General features: G+C 48.0%; 1 protein-coding gene across 1 annotated transcript in view; it reads left to right on the top strand.

Annotated features, from left to right (window-relative positions):
• Positions 1–19582, top strand: part of LOC140730021 (uncharacterized) — a 47893-nt gene extending 28311 nt beyond the window's left edge. Inside the window, exons 5-7 of the mRNA XM_073050169.1 lie at positions 13074–13117; positions 16460–16503; positions 19466–19582. Coding sequence (XP_072906270.1) covers positions 13074–13117; positions 16460–16503; positions 19466–19582 — 205 coding nt within the window. The remainder of the gene's footprint in view (positions 1–13073; positions 13118–16459; positions 16504–19465) is intronic.
• Positions 19583–20013: the final 431 nt, after the last annotated feature.

Below are 20013 nucleotides of genomic sequence, written 5' to 3'. Positions count from 1 at the left end.
GGATGGTGAGGGTCCTGAATGATGGATTTCACAAGGGGGATGTCTGGATGCTGAGGGTCCTGAATGATGGATTTCACAAGCCGGGGGACGTCTGGATGGTTAGGGTCCTGAATGATGGATTTCACAAGCCGGGGGATGTCTGGATGGTGAGGGTCCTGAATGATGGATTTCACAAGCCGGGGGATGTCTGGATGGTGAGGGTCCTGAATGAAGGATTTCACAAGCCGGGGGATGTCTGGATGGTGAGGGTCCTGAATGATGGATTTCACAAGCCGGGGGATGTCTGGATGGTGAGGGTCCTGAATGATGGATTTCACAAGCCGGGGGATGTCTGGATGGTGATGGTCCTGAATGATGGATTTCACAAGCCGGGGGATGTCTGGATGGTGAGGGTCCTGAATGATGGATTTCACAAGGGGGATGTCTGGATGGTGAGGGTCCTGAATGATGGATTTCACAAGCCGGGGGATGTCTGGATGGTGATGGTCCTGAATGATGGATTTCACAAGCCGGGGGATGTCTGGATGGTGAGGGTCCTGAATGATGGATTTCACAAGCCGGGGGATGTCTGGATGGTGAGGGTCCTGAATGATGGATTTCACAAGCCGGGGGATGTCTGGATGGTGAGGGTCCTGAATGATGGATTTCACAAGCCGGGGGATGTCTGGATGGTGAGGGTCCTGAATGATGGATTTCACAAGCCGGGGGATGTCTGGATGGTGAGGGTCCTGAATGATGGATTTCACAAGGGAGATGTCTGGATGCTGAGGGTCCTGAATGATGGATTTCACAAGCCGGGGGATGTCTGGATGGTGAGGGTCCTGAATGATGGATTTCACAAGCCGGGGGATGTCTGGATGGTGAGGGTCCTGAATGATGGATTTCACAAGCCGGGGGATGTCTGGATGGTGAGGGTCCTGAATGATGGATTTCACAAGGGGGATGTCTGGATGGTGAGGGTCCTGAGTGATGGATTTCACAAGCCGGGGGATGTCTGGATGGTGAGGGTCCTGAATGATGGATTTCACAAGCCGGGGGATGTCTGGATGGTGAGGGTCCTGAATGATGGATTTCACAAGCCGGGGGATGTCTGGATGGTGAGGGTCCTGAATGATGGATTTCACAAGCCGGGGGATGTCTGGATGGTGAGGGTCCTGAATGATGGATTTCACAAGCCGGGGGATGTCTGGATGGTGAGGGTCCTGAATGATGGATTTCACAAGCCGGGGGATGTCTGGATGGTGAGGGTCCTGAATGATGGATTTCACAAGGGAGATGTCTGGATGGTGAGGGTCCTGAATGATGGATTTCACAAGCCGGGGGATGTCTGGATGGTGAGGGTCCTGAAAGATGGATTTCACAAGCCGGGGGATGTCTGGATGCTGAGGGTCCTGAATGATGGATTTCACAAGCCGGGGGATGTCTGGATGCTGAGGGTCCTGAATGATGGATTTCACAAGCCGGGGGATGTCTGGATGCTGAGGGTCCTGAATGATGGATTTCACAAGCCGGGGGATGTCTGGATGGTGAGGGTCCTGAATGATGGATTTCACAAGCCGGGGGATGTCTGGATGCTGAGGGTCCTGAATGATGGATTTCACAAGCCGGGGGATGTCTGGATGCTGAGGGTCCTGAATGATGGATTTCACAAGCCGGGGGATGTCTGGATGGTGAGGGTCCTGAATGATGGATTTCACAAGCCGGGGGATGTCTGGATGGTGAGGGTCCTGAATGATGGATTTCACAAGCAGAGAGATGTCTGGATGGTGAGGGTCCTGAATGATGGATTTCACAAGCCGGGGGATGTCTGGATGCTGAGGGTCCTGAATGATGGATTTCACAAGCCGGGGGATGTCTGGATGGTGAGGGTCCTGAATGATGGATTTCACAAGCCGGGGGATGTCTGGATGGTGAGGGTCCTGAATGATGGATTTCACAAGCCGGGGGATGTCTGGATGGTGAGGGTCCTGAATGATGGATTTCACAAGCCGGGGGATGTCTGGATGGTGAGGGTCCTGAATGATGGATTTCACAAGCCGGGGGATGTCTGGATGGTGAGGGTCCTGAATGATGGATTTCACAAGCCGGGGGATGTCTGGATGGTGATGGTCCTGAGTGATGGATTTCACAAGCCGGGGGATGTCTGGATTGTGAGGGTCCTGAATGATGGATTTCACAAGCCGGGGGATGTCTGGATGGTGAGGGTCCTGAATGATGGATTTCACAAGCCGGGGGATGTCTGGATGGTGAGGGTCCTGAATGATGGATTTCACAAGCCGGGGGATGTCTGGATGGTGAGGGTCCTGAATGATGGATTTCACAAGCCGGGGGATGTCTGGATGGTGAGGGTCCTGAATGATGGATTTCACAATCCGGGGGATGTCTGGATGGTGAGGGTCCTGAATGATGGATTTCACAAGCCGGGGGATGTCTGGATGGTGAGGGTCCTGAATGATGGATTGCACAAGCCGGGGGATGTCTGGATGGTGAGGGTCCTGAATGATGGATTTCACAAGCCGGGGGATGTCTGGATGGTGAGGGTCCTGAATGATGGATTTCACAAGGGGGATGTCTGGATGGTGAGGGTCCTGAATGATGGATTTCACAAGCCGGGGGATGTAGGATGGTGAGGGTCCTGAATGATGGATTTCACAAGGGGGATGTCTGGATGGTGAGGGTCCTGAATGATGGATTTCACAAGCCGGGGGATGTCTGGATGGTGAGGGTCCTGAATGATGGATTTCACAAGCCGGGGGATGTCTGGATGGTGAGGGTCCTGAATGATGGATTTCACAAGCCGGGGGATGTCTGGATGGTGAGGGTCCTGAATGATGGATTTCACAAGCCGGGGGATGTCTGGATGGTGAGGGTCCTGAGTGATGGATTTCACAAGCCGGGGGATGTCTGGATGGTGAGGGTCCTGAATGATGGATTTCACAAGCCGGGGGATGTCTGGATGGTGAGGGTCCTGACTGATGGATTTCACAAGCCGGGGGATGTCTGGATGGTGAGGGTCCTGAATGATGGATTTCACAAGCCGGGGGATGTCTGGATGGTGAGGGTCCTGAATGATGAATTTCACAAGCCGAGGGATCTCTGGATGGTGAGGGTCCTGAATGATGGATTTCACAAGCCGGGGGATGTCTGGATGGTGAGGGTCCTGAATGATGGATTTCACAAGCCGGGGGATGTCTGGATGGTGAGGGTCCTGAATGATGGATTTCACAAGCCGGGGGATGTCTGGATGGTGATGGTCCTGAATGATGGATTTCACAAGCCGGGGGATGTCTGGATGGTGAGGGTCCTGAATGATGGATTTCACAATCCGGGGGATGTCTGGATGGTGAGGGTCCTGAATGATGGATTTCACAAGCCGGGGGATGTCTGGATGGTGAAGGTCCTGAATGATGGATTTCACAAGCCGGGGGATGTCTGGATGGTGAGGGTCCTGAATGATGGATTTCACAAGCCGGGGGATGTCTGGATGGTGAGGGTCCTGAATGATGGATTTCACAAGCCAGGGGATGTCTGGATGGTGAGGGTCCTGAATGATGGATTTCACAAGCCGGGGGATGTCTGGATGGTGAGGGTCCTGAATGATGGATTTCACAAGGGAGATGTCTGGATGGTGAGGGTCCTGAGTGATGGATTTCACAAGCCGGGGGATGTCTGGATGGTGAAGGTCCTGAATGATGGATTTCACAAGCCGGGGGATGTCTGGATGGTGAGGGTCCTGAATGATGGATTTCACAAGCCGGGGGATGTCTGGATGGTGAGGGTCCTGAATGATGGATTTCACAAGCCGGGGGATGTCTGGATGGTGAGGGTCCTGAATGATGGATTTCACAAGCCGGGGGATGTCTGGATGGTGAGGGTCCTGAATGATGGATTTCACAAGCCGGGGGATGTCTGGATGGTGAGGGTCCTGAATGATGGATTTCACAATCCGGGGGATGTCTGGATGGTGAGGGTCCTGAATGATGGATTTCACAAGCCGGGGGATGTCTGGATGGTGAGGGTCCTGAATGATGGATTTCACAAGCCGGGGGATGTCTGGATGGTGAGGGTCCTGAATGATGGATTTCACAAGCCGGGGGATGTCTGGATGGTGAGGGTCCTGAATGATGGATTTCACAATCCGGGGGATGTCTGGATGGTGAGGGTCCTGAATGATGGATTTCACAAGCCGGGGGATGTCTGGATGGTGAGGGTCCTGAATGATGGATTTCACAAGGGGGATGTCTGGATGGTGAGGGTCCTGAATGATGGATTTCACAAGCCGGGGGATATCTGGATGGTGAGGGTCCTGAATGATGGATTTCACAAGGGAGATGTCTGGATGGTGAGGGTCCTGAATGATAGATTTCACAAGCCGGGGGATGTCTGGATGGTGAGGGTCCTGAATGATGGATTTCACAAGGGAGATGTCTGGATGGTGAGGGTCCTGAATGATGGATTTCACAAGCCGGGGGATGTCTGGATGGTGAGGGTCCTGAATGATGGATTTCACAAGCCGGGGGATGTCTGGATGGTGAGGGTCCTGAATGATGGATTTCACAAGCCGGGGGATGTCTGGATGGTGAGGGTCCTGAATGATGGATTTCACAAGGGGGATGTCTGGATGGTGAGGGTCCTGAATGATGGATTTCACAAGCCAGGGGATGTCTGGATGGTGAGGGTCCTGAATGATGGATTTCACAAGCCGGGGGATGTCTGGATGGTGAGGGTCCTGAATGATGGATTTCACAAGCCGGGGGATGTCTGGATGGTGAGGGTCCTGAATGATGGATTTCACAAGCCGGGGGATGTCTGGATGGTGAGGGTCCTGAATGATGGATTTCACAAGGGGGATGTCTGGATGGTGAGGGTCCTGAATGATGGATTTCACAAGCCGGGGGATGTCTGGATGGTGAGGGTCCTGAATGATGGATTTCACAAGGGGGATGTCTGGATGGTGATGGTCCTGAATAATGGATTTCACAATCCGGGGGATGTCTGGATGGCGAGGGTCCTGAATGATGGATTTCACAAGCCGGGGGATGTCTGGATGGTGAGGGTCCTGAATGATGGATTTCACAAGCCGGGGGATGTCTGGATGGTGAGGGTCCTGAATGATGGATTTCACAAGGGAGATGTCTGGATGGTGAGGGTCCTGAATGATGGATTTCACAAGCCGGGGGATGTCTGGATGGTGAGGGTCCTGAATGATGGATTTCACAAGGGAGATGTCTGGATGGTGAGGGTCCTGAATGATGGATTTCACAAGCCGGGGGATGTCTGGATGGTGAGGGTCCTGAATGATGGATTTCACAAGCCGGGGGATGTCTGGATGGTGAGGGTCCTGAATGATGGATTTCACAAGCCGGGGGATGTCTGGATGGTGAGGGTCCTGAATGATGGATTTCACAAGCCGGGGGATGTCTGGATGGTGATGGTCCTGAATGATGGATTTCACAAGCCGGGGGATGTCTGGATGGTGAGGGTCCTGAATGATGGATTTCACAAGCCGGGGGATGTCTGGATGGTGATGGTCCTGAATGATGGATTTCACAAGCCGGGGGATGTCTGGATGGTGAGGGTCCTGAATGATGGATTTCACAAGCCGGGGGATGTCTGGATGGTGAGGGTCCTGAATGATGGATTTCACAAGCCGGGGGATGTCTGGATGGTGAGGGTCCTGAATGATGGATTTCACAAGGGGGATGTCTGGATGGTGAGGGTCCTGAATGATGGATTTCACAAGCCGGGGGATGTCTGGATGGTGAGGGTCCTGAATGATGGGTTTCACAAGCCGGGGGATGTCTGGATGGTGAGGGTCCTGAATGATGGATTTCACAAGCCGGGGGATGTCTGGATGGTGAGGGTCCTGAATGATGGATTTCACAAGCCGGGGGATGTCTGGATGGTGAGGGTCCTGAATGATGGATTTCACAAGCCGGGGGATGTCTGGATGGTGATGGTCCTGAATGATGGATTTCACAAGCCGGGGGATGTCTGGATGCTGAGGGTCCTGAATGATGGATTTCACAAGCCGGGGGATGTCTGGATGGTGAGGGTCCTGAATGATGGATTTCACAAGCCGGGGGATGTCTGGATGGTGAGGGTCCTGAATGATGGATTTCACAAGCCGGGGGATGTCTGGATGGTGAGGGTCCTGAATGATGGATTTCACAAGCCGGGGGATGTCTGGATGGTGAGGGTCCTGAATGATGGATTTCACAAGCCGGGGGATGTCTGGATGGTGAGGGTCCTGAATGATGGATTTCACAAGCCGGGGGATGTCTGGATGGTGAGGGTCCTGAATGATGGATTTCACAAGCCGGGGGATGTCTGGATGGTGAGGGTCCTGAATGATGGATTTCACAAGCCGGGGGATGTCTGGATGGTGAGGGTCCTGAATGATGGATTTCACAAGCCGGGGGATGTCTGGATGGTGAGGGTCCTGAATGATGGATTTCACAAGCCGGGGGATGTCTGGATGGTGAGGGTCCTGAATGATGGATTTCACAAGCCGGGGGATGTCTGGATGGTGAGGGTCCTGAATGATGGATTTCACAAGCCGGGGGATGTCTGGATGGTGAGGGTCCTGAATGATGGATTTCACAATCCGGGGGATGTCTGGATGGTGAGGGTCCTGAATGATGGATTTCACAAGCCGGGGGATGTCTGGATGGTGAGGGTCCTGAATGATGGATTTCACAAGCCGGGGGATGTCTGGATGGTGAGGGTCCTGAATGATGGATTTCACAAGCCGGGGGATGTCTGGATGGTGAGGGTCCTGAATGATGGATTTCACAAGCCGGGGGATGTCTGGATGGTGAGGGTCCTGAATGATGGATTTCACAAGCCGGGGGATGTCTGGATGGTGAGGGTCCTGAATGATGGATTTCACAAGGGGGATGTCTGGATGGTGAGGGTCCTGAATGATGGATTTCACAAGCCGGGGGATATCTGGATGGTGAGGGTCCTGAATGATGGATTTCACAAGGGAGATGTCTCGATGGTGAGGGTCCTGAATGATAGATTTCACAAGCCGGGGGATGTCTGGATGGTGAGGGTCCTGAATGATGGATTTCACAAGGGAGATGTCTGGATGGTGAGGGTCCTGAATGATGGATTTCACAAGCCGGGGGATGTCTGGATGGTGAGGGTCCTGAATGATGGATTTCACAAGCCGGGGGATGTCTGGATGGTGAGGGTCCTGAATGATGGATTTCACAAGCCGGGGGATGTCTGGATGGTGAGGGTCCTGAATGATGGATTTCACAAGGGGGATGTCTGGATGGTGAGGGTCCTGAATGATGGATTTCACAAGCCAGGGGATGTCTGGATGGTGAGGGTCCTGAATGATGGATTTCACAAGCCGGGGGATGTCTGGATGGTGAGGGTCCTGAATGATGGATTTCACAAGCCGGGGGATGTCTGGATGGTGAGGGTCCTGAATGATGGATTTCACAAGCCGGGGGATGTCTGGATGGTGAGGGTCCTGAATGATGGATTTCACATGGGGGATGTCTGGATGGTGAGGGTCCTGAATGATGGATTTCACAAGCCGGGGGATGTCTGGATGGTGAGGGTCCTGAATGATGGATTTCACAAGGGGGATGTCTGGATGGTGATGGTCCTGAATGATGGATTTCACAATCCGGGGGATGTCTGGATGGTGAGGGTCCTGAATGATGGATTTCACAAGCCGGGGGATGTCTGGATGGTGAGGGTCCTGAATGATGGATTTCACAAGCCGGGGGATGTCTGGATGGTGAGGGTCCTGAATGATGGATTTCACAAGCCGGGGGATGTCTGGATGGTGAGGGTCCTGAATGATGGATTTCACAAGCCGGGAGATGTCTGGATGGTGAGGGTCCTGAATGATGGATTTCACAAGCCGGGGGATGTCTGGATGGTGAGGGTCCTGAATGATGGATTTCACAAGGGAGATGTCTGGATGGTGAGGGTCCTGAATGATGGATTTCACAAGCCGGGGGATGTCTGGATGGTGAGGGTCCTGAATGATGGATTTCACAAGGGAGATGTCTGGATGGTGAGGGTCCTGAATGATGGATTTCACAAGCCGGGGGATGTCTGGATGGTGAGGGTCCTGAATGATGGATTTCACAAGCCGGGGGATGTCTGGATGGTGAGGGTCCTGAATGATGGATTTCACAAGCCGGGGGATGTCTGGATGGTGTGGGTCCTGAATGATGGATTTCACAAGCCGGGGGATGTCTGGATGGTGATGGTCCTGAATGATGGATTTCACAAGCCGGGGGATGTCTGGATGGTGAGGGTCCTGAATGATGGATTTCACAAGCCGGGGGATGTCTGGATGGTGATGGTCCTGAATGATGGATTTCACAAGCCGGGGGATGTCTGGATGGTGAGGGTCCTGAATGATGGATTTCACAAGCCGGGGGATGTCTGGATGGTGAGGGTCCTGAATGATGGATTTCACAAGCCGGGGGATGTCTGGATGGTGAGGGTCCTGAATGATGGATTTCACAAGGGGGATGTCTGGATGGTGAGGGTCCTGAATGATGGATTTCACAAGCCGGGGGATGTCTGGATGGTGAGGGTCCTGAATGATGGATTTCACAAGCCGGGGGATGTCTGGATGGTGAGGGTCCTGAATGATGGATTTCACAAGCCGGGGGATGTCTGGATGGTGAGGGTCCTGAATGATGATGCCACCTTCTTGAGGCCCTGCCTCTTTAATAGTCCTCGATGACGGGGACGGTTCTGTTCCCCAGCTGGCTGAGTCTACAACCCTCTTGCAACGTGTGTGTTGGAGCCTCTCTATCAGGCTGTTGTACAACGAGTTACAATGCTCTCCACCGTCCATCTGTAGAAATTTGCAAGAGCTTTCGGTGACATACCAAATCTCCTCAGACTCCTATTTTCACTGAACTGCTGGAATGTCCTCTTCATGACTGAATCAATGTGTTGCACTCCAGATAGATCTTTTATTTATTTATTGAGATCAGTGAGTCGTTGGCCCTTCTGTGCTAAACTGTGCTGCCCTGTTATTCCCCGTATAACCGTACAACAATTACAGCACGGAAACAGGCCATCTCAGCTCTTCTAGTCCGTGCCAAACGCTTACTCTCACCTAGTCCCACCGACCTGCACTCAGCCCATAACCCTCCATTCCTTTCCTGTCCATATACCTACCCAATTTTTTTTTTAATGACAATATTGAACCTACCTCTACCACTTCTACTGGAAGCTCATTCCACATAGCTAACACTCTCTGAGTAAAGAAATTCCCCCTCATGTTACCCCTAAACTTTTGTCCCTTAACTCTCAACTCATGTCCTCTTGTTTGAATCTCCCCTACTCTCAATGGAAAAAGCCTATCCACGTCAACTCTATCTATCGCCCTCATAATTTTAAATACCTCTATCAAGTTTCCTCTCAATCTTCTACGCTTAAAGAATAAAGACCTAAATTATTAGGTGCTGAAACCCAGGTAACGTTCTAATAAATCTCCTCTGTACGCTCTCGATTTTATTGACATCTTTCCTATAATTTGGTGACCAGAACTGTACACAATACTCCAAATTTGGCCTCACCAATGCCTTGCACAATTTTAACATTGCATCCCAACTCCTATACTCAATGCTCTGATTTATAAAGGCCAGCATAACAAAAGCTTTCTTCACCACCCTATCCACATGAGATTCCACCTTCAGGGAACTATGGACCATTATTCCTAGATCACTCTGTTCTACTGTATTCCTCAAAGCACTAATATTTACCATGTATGTCCTATTTTGATTACCATATAACCATATAACCATATAACAATTACAGCACGGAAACAGGCCATTTCAGCCCTTCTAGTCCATGCTGAACACTTACTCTCACCTAGTCCCACCGACCTGCATTCAGCCCATAACCCTCCATTCCTTTCCTGTCCATATACCTATCCAATTTTTTTTTAATGACAAAATCGAACCTGCCTCTACCACTTCTACTGGAAGCTCGTTCCACACAGCTAACACTCTCTGAGTAAGGAAGTTCCCCCTCGTGTTACCCCTAAACTTTTGCCCCTTAACTCTCAACTTCTGTCCTCTTGTTTGAATCTCCCCTACTCTCAATGGAAAAAGCCTATCCACGTCAATTCTATCTATCCCCCTCATAATTTTATATACCTCTATCAAGTTCCCCCTCAACCTTCTACGCTCCAAAGAATAAAGACCTAACTTATTCAACCTTTCTCTGTAACTTAGGTGCTGAAACCCAGGTAACATTTTAGTAAATCTCCTCTGTACTCTCTCTAGTGATTAGTCCTACCAAAACATAGCACCTCACACTTATCAGCATTAAACTCCATCTGCCATCTTTCAGCCCACCCTTCTAACTGGCCTAAATCTCTCTATAAGCTTTGAAAGCCTACTTCATTATCCACAACACCACCTACTTTAGTATCATCTACATACTTACTAATCCAATTTACCACCCCATCATCCAGATCATTAATGTATATGACAAACCACATTGGACGCAGTACAGATTCCTGAGGCACACCACTAGTCACTGGCCTCCAACCTGACAAACAGTTATCCACCACTACTCTCTGGCATCTCCCATCCAGCCACTGTTAAATCCATTTTGCTACTTCAATATTAATACCTAATGATTGAACCTTCCTAACTAAGCTGTGTGGAACCTAGTCATGGGATAATTTACTATCATCAATTAACCTACCAACCGGTATGTCTTTGGGCTGTGTGAGGAATTGGGAGCTTCTGAAGGAAACCCACACCATCACGGAGAGATCGTGTGAACTCCGTACAGTCAGCAGCGGGAATTGAACCTGGGTCACTGATACTGTAAAGCGTTGTGCTAACCACTACACTACCATGCTGCCACCTTCTGAGATGCTGACACCGAGGAACGTAAAGCTGCTCACTCTTTCCACTGCTGATCCCTTCATCACTTCCTTTGAAAGCTCTTGTCTAAAGCCCCGACCTCTGTCACCCAGAAGGACATCGAGCACATGGAATGCCAGCAGAGGGCCAACACAACCCTCACTTGGAGATACGATATCATTCCTTCATTGTCGATGGCTTTGAACCCCAGATCACCTCACATGAAATAAATTGTTCACTGGACAGACTGTAGCAATTGAAGGTGACAGTGAACTCCCTTCACTAGGTCTCTAAGAATGAATATTTAATACAGGCATGTCTGATTTAAGGACGTTTTTGTTCATTTTGTTTATTTAGATACAAGGTGAAAACGAGTAAAAGTCAGTGTGTCCCTGTGAGGATCACCACTCCCTAAAGCCAGTCAGTTAGGCTGTTTTGCTCCTTTTCTCCAATATCTCCACGTGTGTCTCAGTCCCATCATTATCAATGCTGCTTTACCTTTGCCATCTTCTGCTGAACAGAAAGTGCTGGAATTAGCACTTGACTCAAATTTGGCAGTGTGGAAGGTAAGGAATGTTGATCAGCAGGCCGTCTGGGCAGTGCCATGGTAGATGGAATTGAATGGTTCATTTTGGAACATCAGGAGAAGGGTGGGGCATACGCAATGAATGTGAGGACACTAACAAGTATTGAGGAATGGAGGGACATTGATGTAAAAAGTGCAGAGAAGGTTCACTAGGATATTACCAGCGATGGAGCGCTTCAGTTGTGGGGTAAGAATGGAAAGTCTAGATTTGTTTTTCCTTGGGCAGAGAAGGTTGATGAGTAACCTGAGAGACAGACAATGTTTTGTGTGACAGAAAGAAGGGACACAAAATGCTGGAGGAACTCAGCAGATCAGGCAGCATCTACGGAGAGGAATAAACCGTCCACTTTTCCAGCTGAGACAGTTTAGAGGGATATAAAATCAACTTTTCCACCCAGAGGGCAGCTGGAGATTGGAATGCTCTGCCTGAGAGAGTGGTGGAGGAAGAGCCTCTCACAACATTTTATTTATTTATTGAGATACGGAACAGAATAGGCCCTTCTGGCCCTTTGAGCTGTACCATACAGCGATCCCCTGATTTAAATTCCACACTAATCACGAGGACGATCACCAATTAACCTCCCAACCAGTATGTCTTTGGACTGTGGGAGGATACAGGAGCACCTGGAGAACACTCACACTGTCATGGGGACAATGTACAAAGTCCTTGCGGACAGCGACGGGAATGGAACCGAGGTCACTGGTACTGTAAAGTGTTGTACGAAGTATCTCAATGAGTCTTTGAATTATCAGGGCCATCAACGAAGGGCTGGAAATGGAATTGATGAAGAGATGGGTCAGTCTGTACAGGGTGTTTCTGTACAGTAAGACTCTATCCAATATACCAGTATTAACATCAGCCTCTGTGCTGACCAGGTACCTGAGCTGACCTGCTGATACTTTGTCTCTACTACAGGATGAATGTCTGCTCACAATTAGCAGATCCTGGATATTTTCACATGCAGAAGTGAAACTGGGCATGGAAACCACTTGGAAATCTGCAGATGCTGGAAATTCAAACAACACACACAAAATGCTGGTGGAACACAGCAGGCCAGGTGGCATCTTCGTCAGGACGAAGGGTCACAGCCCGAAACCTCGACTGTGCTTGTTCCCATAGATACTGCCTGGCCTGCTGCATTCCACCAGCATTTTGTGTGTGTTGATGGAAACCACTTTCTAGTTTGTCCTCCATCCTCTCTCCTCACCTTTTTATTCTAGTGACTTCCAGTCCTGATCAAAGGTCTCAGCCTGAAATGTCAACAGGTCATTCCTCTTCACAGATGCTACCTGACCTGAGTTCCTCCAGCATTTTGCGTGTATTACTTTGGATTTCCTGAATCTGCAGTATCCTGTGTTACTGAAATCATCTAGTCCATTCCTTTCTTAATCTTGGCAACCCTACTGTGTCGTGTATTGAGGATGAGAGTAATCCAATTCCGTCAGGAGTACTGAAACCGATATGAAACAGACAACTGTTACTTTCATAAAACTTCATTATACCGGAAAAGATAATCTGACTACTTTAACTTCTCATAAAATTGTTTAGTTGTTTTTAAGACATTAACATCTATGATATAACTAATTCACTTACATTATCTTCACCATTTCCCCAGATGCTCTACTGAAGATCTGAACACAGTGGATGCCATAGTTACAGGTAAAAAGTTCATTTTGGTGCTCATATTGGGAATTACTTCACATGATAGTTATGTTCAACAATGATTCCCAATGCAGGACAAGGGAGTAATCAATCGTTTAATCATCCTCCATGGCAACTCCAGTCCTGCCTTTTCAATTCTCTTTAATATATGCAGACAAATAAACTGTCCTCATCCTCTGAGATAGAGAAGGATAAAGATTCACAAGGCACATGAAAGGAAATTCATCATAACTTTGTCCTAAATAATTGACACCTGAACATGCAGACCATGCCAAGAGATTGAAATGAAGCAAAACTCTCTGCTCTATTAAAGTCTCAATTCCAATCAGATCCTGTATCCAAACAATTCATTAGACAATAGACAGTAGGTGTAGGGATAGGCCATTCAGCCCTTCTAGCTAGCACCACCATTCACTGTGATCATGGCTGATCATACACAATCAGTACCCCGTTCCTGCCCTCTCTCCATATCCCTTGACCCCGCTATCTATAAGAGCTCTATCTAACTCTCTCTTGAATGCATCCAGAGACTCGGCCTCCACTGCCTTCTGGGGCAGAGCATTCCACATATCCACCACTCTCTGGGTGAAAAGGTTTTTCCGTATCTCTGTTCTAAATGGCCTATCCCTTATTCTTAAACTGTGGCCTCTAGTTCTGGACTCACCCATCAGCGGGAACATGCTTCCTGCCTCCGGCGTGTCCAATCCCTTAATAATCTTATATGTTTCAATCAGATCCCCTCTCATCCTTCTAAATTCCAGTGTATACAAGCCCAGTCGCTCCAATCTTTCAACATATGACAGTCCTGCCATTCCGGGAATTAACCTTGTGAACCTACGCTGCACTCCCTCAATAGCAAGAATGTCCTTCCTCAAATTTGGAGACCAAAACTGCACACAATACTCCAGGTGGGGTCTCACCAGGGCCCTGTACAGCTGCAGAAGGACCTCTTTACTCCTATACTCAATTCCTCTTGTTATAAAGGCCAGCATGCCATTAGCTTTCTTCACTGCCTGCTGTACCTGCATGCTTGCTTTCAGTGACTGATGAACCAGAACACCTAGATCTCGTTGTACTTCCCCTTTTCCTAACGACTCCATTTACATAGTAATCTGCCTTCCTGTTCTTGCCACTGAAGTGGATAACCTCACATTTATCCACATTAAACTACATCTGCCATACATTCGCCCACTCACCTAGCCTGTCCAAGTCACCCTGCATTCTCATAACATCCTCCTGACATTTCACACTGCTACCCAGCTTTGTGTCATCGGCAAATTTGCTAATGTTATTTTTAATCCCTTCATCTAAATCATTAATGTATATTGTAATCAGCTGCGGTCCCAGCACCAAACCTTGCGGTACCTCACTGGTCACAGCCTGCCATTCCGAAAGGGACCCGTTAATCGCTACTCTTTGTTTCCTGCCTGCCAGCCAATTTTCAATCCATGTCAGTACTCTATTCAAAATTAAGCACTCAACATCTGCATCAAATCGGAGGATAGCCTGCTACCGGGCACTGACACTGACTGAGATATCATCAGCCTTGAGCTGGCTTTAAAAAATTCTCAATTCATGCTCATTTTCTAAAGTCGGTTCCCATTAGTACAAAATTAATAGCAGAAATTTACCAAGACCAATAACCTAAGATCATAAGATATAGGAGCAGACGTGGCCTGACTAATCAAGAATCTATTGACCTCTGTCTTAAATATACGGAAAGACTTGGCATCCACAGCTTTCTTCAGCAACAAATTCCACAGATTCACCACTCTCTGGCTAGAGAAATATCTCCTCATCTCCATTCAAAAAGGACACATGAGCAAGGACTTTCAAATTCTCATCCACTTGACCTTGGTTGAATTCACACCTGTGATCATGAGTAAACTAAAGAACATACAGGAAGTTCTTTGAGTAATCCTTTACTCCCAATTGAAAAGTTTATGGAATAGCCAACTGAAAGCAGCTTTGCACTGAATCATTAGCCTGCAAGGTGCTGCACACGAGCTAAACAAGATAAGAGCCCATGGTCTTACATGACAGATATTGGCATGGATAGAGCATTGCTGACTGGCTGGAGGCAGAGTGAGAATAAAAGGGGCCTTAACTAGTTGGCTGCCAGTGACAAGTGGTGTTCTGCAGGGGATAGTGTTAGGACCACTTTTTTCTCATTTTCTGTCAACGATCTGGATGAAGGGATTGATGGCTTTCTGACCAAGTTTGTTAATGATATGAAGTGGAGAGGTAGGTAGTACTGAGAAAGCAGGGATTCTGCAGAAGGACTTTGACAGATCAGGAGAATGGGCAAAGAAGTAGCAGATGGGAAGTGTATGGTCATGAACTTTGGTGGAAGGAATAAAGGTTTATACTATTTTGTAAATGGGGAGAAAATTCAGAAATCAGTATTGCAAAGGGACTTGGGAGTCCTCGTGCAGGGTTCCCCGAAGGTTAACTTGCATGATAAGGCGGCGGGGAGGAAGTCAAATGCGATGTTAGTATTCACTGGTAAGACCACATTTGGAATATTGTGAACAGGGTTTGGCCCTTTATCTATGAATTGACAAGCTAGCATGGGAGAGAGCCATGAGAAGAATCACGAGAATGATTTCAGACATGAAGGGGAGAATGTATGAGGTGCACTTGGTAGCTCTGGGCTTGTATTTGCTGGGGTTTAGAAGAATGAGGTGGGATCTCATTGACACCTATCAAATATTGAAAGGCCTAGAGAGAGTGGATGTGGAGGGGATGTTTCCGACTGTGGGGGGAGTCCAGGCCCAAAGGGTACAGTCTCAGAATAGAAGGAAGTCCCTTTAGAACAGACGTGAGGAGGAATTGCTTCAGCAGAGGGTGATGAATCTGTGGAATTCATTGCCACTGATACATTAGCTGTGGAGGCCGAGTCATTGGGTATATTTAAAGTGAAGGTTAATATGTTCTTGATTAGTAATGGCATCAGAGAGGACAGATGAACAGGGTTGAGAGGAATAATAAATCAGCCATGATGGAATGGTGAAGTCGACCTGATGATTTGAGTAGCCTAATTCTGTTCCTCTGTCTTATGGTTTACACTTTTGGCCTTCATTCCCCAAATAAGGCTTGATGCAGCCCGAATAACACAAAAACAATCAATTCTGTCCTTTGAGTCACGTGTGAGTCTTGCTTGCCATGCCCCTTTGGAGGCTCTGATGGGAAATGCTTCACGTGGCATGTTCTGCAGTTTGCTGCCCCTATCTGAATGCGCTTGATAAGGGTGGATAGTAGACCATTCATCACAATGTGATTTCAGTTCAGTTATCACTCGTGTGTGGCAACACTCAACAAAGTCTCATTTTATTTCAGCTGAAACCGAGGTGGATACACAGGCAGCCACAAATGTTACTGTGGTAAGTAACCTTCTTCAATATAACATTGAGGAATGTTTTCCATGAACACTTTTACTTCCTAATAAATCAAGTATTGAAAGTCTGTTAAATAAACACCATTACTTCCTCTTTAACCTTTTATTTAGACGCTAATATGAATTAGCAGTAGGAACTGGCCCTTCTGCCCCGCTGTTATAAGACTATTTCTACTCTCCTCTACTCGCCTATTTCACCTCTACTTTCTGAGGAGGCTGAAGAGAGCTGGACTTTGCACATCCATACTCATGTCATTCTACAGATGTACAGTAGGGGGCATCCTAACAAACTGCATCACTGCACGGTACAGAAACTGCACTGCTGTGGACAGGAAAGATCTACAACAGGCAGTCCAAACTGTCCAACACATCACCAGCATCATCTACCCTCCATCAAGGACACAGATACAGAGAGGTGCTGGAACAGGGCCAGTTACATCATGAAGGATCCCTCCCACCCTGCTCATGGACTGTTTGTCCCACACACACCAGGGAGGAGGCTATGTAGCATCCACACCAGGACCACGAGACACAAAAACAGTTACTTTCGCCGATCAGTAAAGCTTCCACCCACTAATCCACCCCTCCACACTCCTCAAAGTATATTCATTATCCAAGTACATGTACATCCCAACACTGAGATTTATTTTCTTGCAGGTATTCACAGAAAATACAAATAAACACTCTTGAATCAATGACAAACTGCTCACAACAAGCTATAAGACAATAAGACATAGGAGCAAGATTAGGCCATTCAGCCCATCGAGTCCACTCCGCAAGTCCATTATGGCTGATCCCAGATCCCATTCGACCCCATACACCTGCCTCCTTGCCATATCACTTAATGCCCTGACCAATCAACTTCTGCCTGAAATATACCATGGACTTTGGCCTCCACCGCAGTCTGTGACAGAGCATTCCACAGATTCACTAGTCTCTGGCTAAAATAATTCTTCCTTACCGCCATTCCATAGGGTTGCCCCTCAATATTGAGGCTGCGCCCTCTAGTTCTAGATACCCCCAACATAGGAAACATCATCTCCACATCCACCCTATCTAGTCCTTTCAACATTCAGCAGGTTTCACAGAAACATAGAAAACCTACAGCACAATATAGGCACTTCAGCCCACAATGCTGTGCCGAACGTGAAATTACCTAGGATTACCCATAGCCCTCTATCTTCATAAACTCCATCTACCTCTCCATGAGTCTCTTAAAAGACCCTTTCGTATCCACCTCCACCACCATCACCGGCAGCCCATTCCACACACTCACCACTCTCTACGTAAAAAAACTTACCCCTGACATCTCCTCTGTACCTACTTCCAAGCAACTTAAAGCTGTGTCCCCTTGTGCTAGAAATTTCAGTCCTGGGGAAAAGCCCCCAACTATCCACACGATCAATGCCTTTCTTCATCTTGTACACCTCTATCAGGTCACCCCTCATCCAAGGAGAAAGGGCAAGTTCACTTAACCTATTCTCATAAGGCATGCTCCCCAATCCAGGCAACATCCTTGTAAATCTCCTCTGCACCCTTTCTATAGTTTCCATATTCTGCCTGTAGTGAGACAACCAGAACTGAGCACAGTACTCCACGTGGGGTCTGGCCAGGGTCCTATATAGCTGCAACATTACCTCTTGGTTCTTAAACTCAGTCCCATGGTTGATGAAGGTCAATACACTGTATCCCTTCTTAACCACAGAGTCAACCTGCGCAGCAGCTTTAAGTGTCCCAGAACAGATCCCTGAGACACAATACTGGTCACCAAACTCCATGCAGAATGTGACCCATCTACAAGCACTCTTTGCCTTCTGTGAGCAAGTCAATTCTGGATCAACAAAGCAATGTTCCCTTGGATCCCATGCCTCTTTACTTTCTCAATAAGCCTTGTATGAGGTACCTTATCAAATACCTTGCTGAAATCCATATACACTACATCTACTGCTCTTCCTTCAGCAACGTGTTTAGTCACATCCTCAAAAAATTCAATCAGGCTAGTAAGGCACGACCTGCCCTTGACAAAGCCATGCTGACTATTCCTAATCATATTATACCTCTCCAAATGTTCATAAATCCTGCCTCTCAGGATCTTTTCGATCAACTTACCAACCACTGAAGTAAGACTCACTGGTCTATAATTTCCTGGGCTATCTCTACTCCCCTTCTTTAATAAGGGAACAACTCCTGCAACCCTCCAGAACCTCTCCCATCCTCATTGATAATGCAATGATCATCGGCAGAGGCTCAGCAATCTCCTCCCTCACCTCCCACAGTAGCCTGGGGTACATCCCATCTGGTCCTGGTGACTTATCCAATTTGATGCTTTCCAAAAGCTCCAGCACATCCTCTTTCTTAATGTCTACATGTTCAAGCTTTTCAATCTGCTGTAAGTCATCCCTACAATCGCCAAGATCCTTCTCCATATTGAATACTGAAGCAAAGCATCTATCTCCTCCGGTTCCATACACACTTTTCCACTGTCACACTTGATTGGTCCTATTCTCTCACGTCTTGTCCTCATTCTAAATTCCAGTGAGTACAGACCCAAAGCTGCCAAATGCTCCTCAAATGTTAACCCCTTCATTCCCAGAATCATTATAGGATCATATATTCCTCTGCCCCCCAACTTCTATCTTTTTAATTCTGGCTTCTGCCCTCTTCCTTCCCAGCCCTGATGAAGAGTTCATGATCCATAATATTGACTGTTTATTCCCATCCATAGATGCTGCCTGATCCACTGAATTCCTCCAGGATTGTGTGTGTGTGTGTTGCTTCAAACTAATTGCATCGTCAGTATCTCTGGTGTTTAAGATCCCTGAGGTTACAACAGAGACCGTGTCTTTAGTAGCCAAATGTAGCAATGTCCTGTGGGGATGGGTCAGATATAAACCAGGGGGTGAGTGGTTTGTTTCAGTACTGTAAATGTCTGTGTTTTTCTGTTCCAGTCAGAGCAATCAGAGATATTTTATGCTGATATTCAGTTCCAACAGCAGAAGACAGCTCCAAGAATACAAGTCACCGAGGAAACAACCGACTATGCCGTCATCAAACGCACCCAGTGACTAAAAATAATTCTTCAGCAGCAGCTTATTAAATATGTGCGTGCTTCTTGCTGGTAAAAATCAGCACATGGGACTCCGGAACATCACAACTGCTCAACTTCCACCAACTACAACGTGATCCTACGATCACCACATCCTCTCCTCCCCACCCCTTTCTGCTTTCCACAGGGATTACTCTGTCTACAACTTCCTGGTCTGTCCATCTCTCCCCACCCATTTCTTCCCATCCCCAGGGACTTTCCCCTGCAGCTGCAGGAGTCCAACCCCCCTCACAAATTCACAGTCAAACAGAATGGAAACAGGCCATTCGGCCTATCCAATCCATGTTGACCAAGATTCCCATCTAACCTAGTTCCACTTGTCCATGTATGGCTCAAAAATATCCAGACCTTTCCTATCCATATACCTGAACAAATGACTTTTAAATATTT

The sequence above is a fragment of the Hemitrygon akajei genome, chromosome 7, assembly GCF_048418815.1.
Source record: "Hemitrygon akajei chromosome 7, sHemAka1.3, whole genome shotgun sequence".
Lineage (NCBI taxonomy): Eukaryota > Metazoa > Chordata > Chondrichthyes > Myliobatiformes > Dasyatidae > Hemitrygon > Hemitrygon akajei.
The sequence above is the reverse complement of the archived record's forward strand: the minus strand, read 5'-3'. Positions and strand labels throughout refer to the sequence as shown.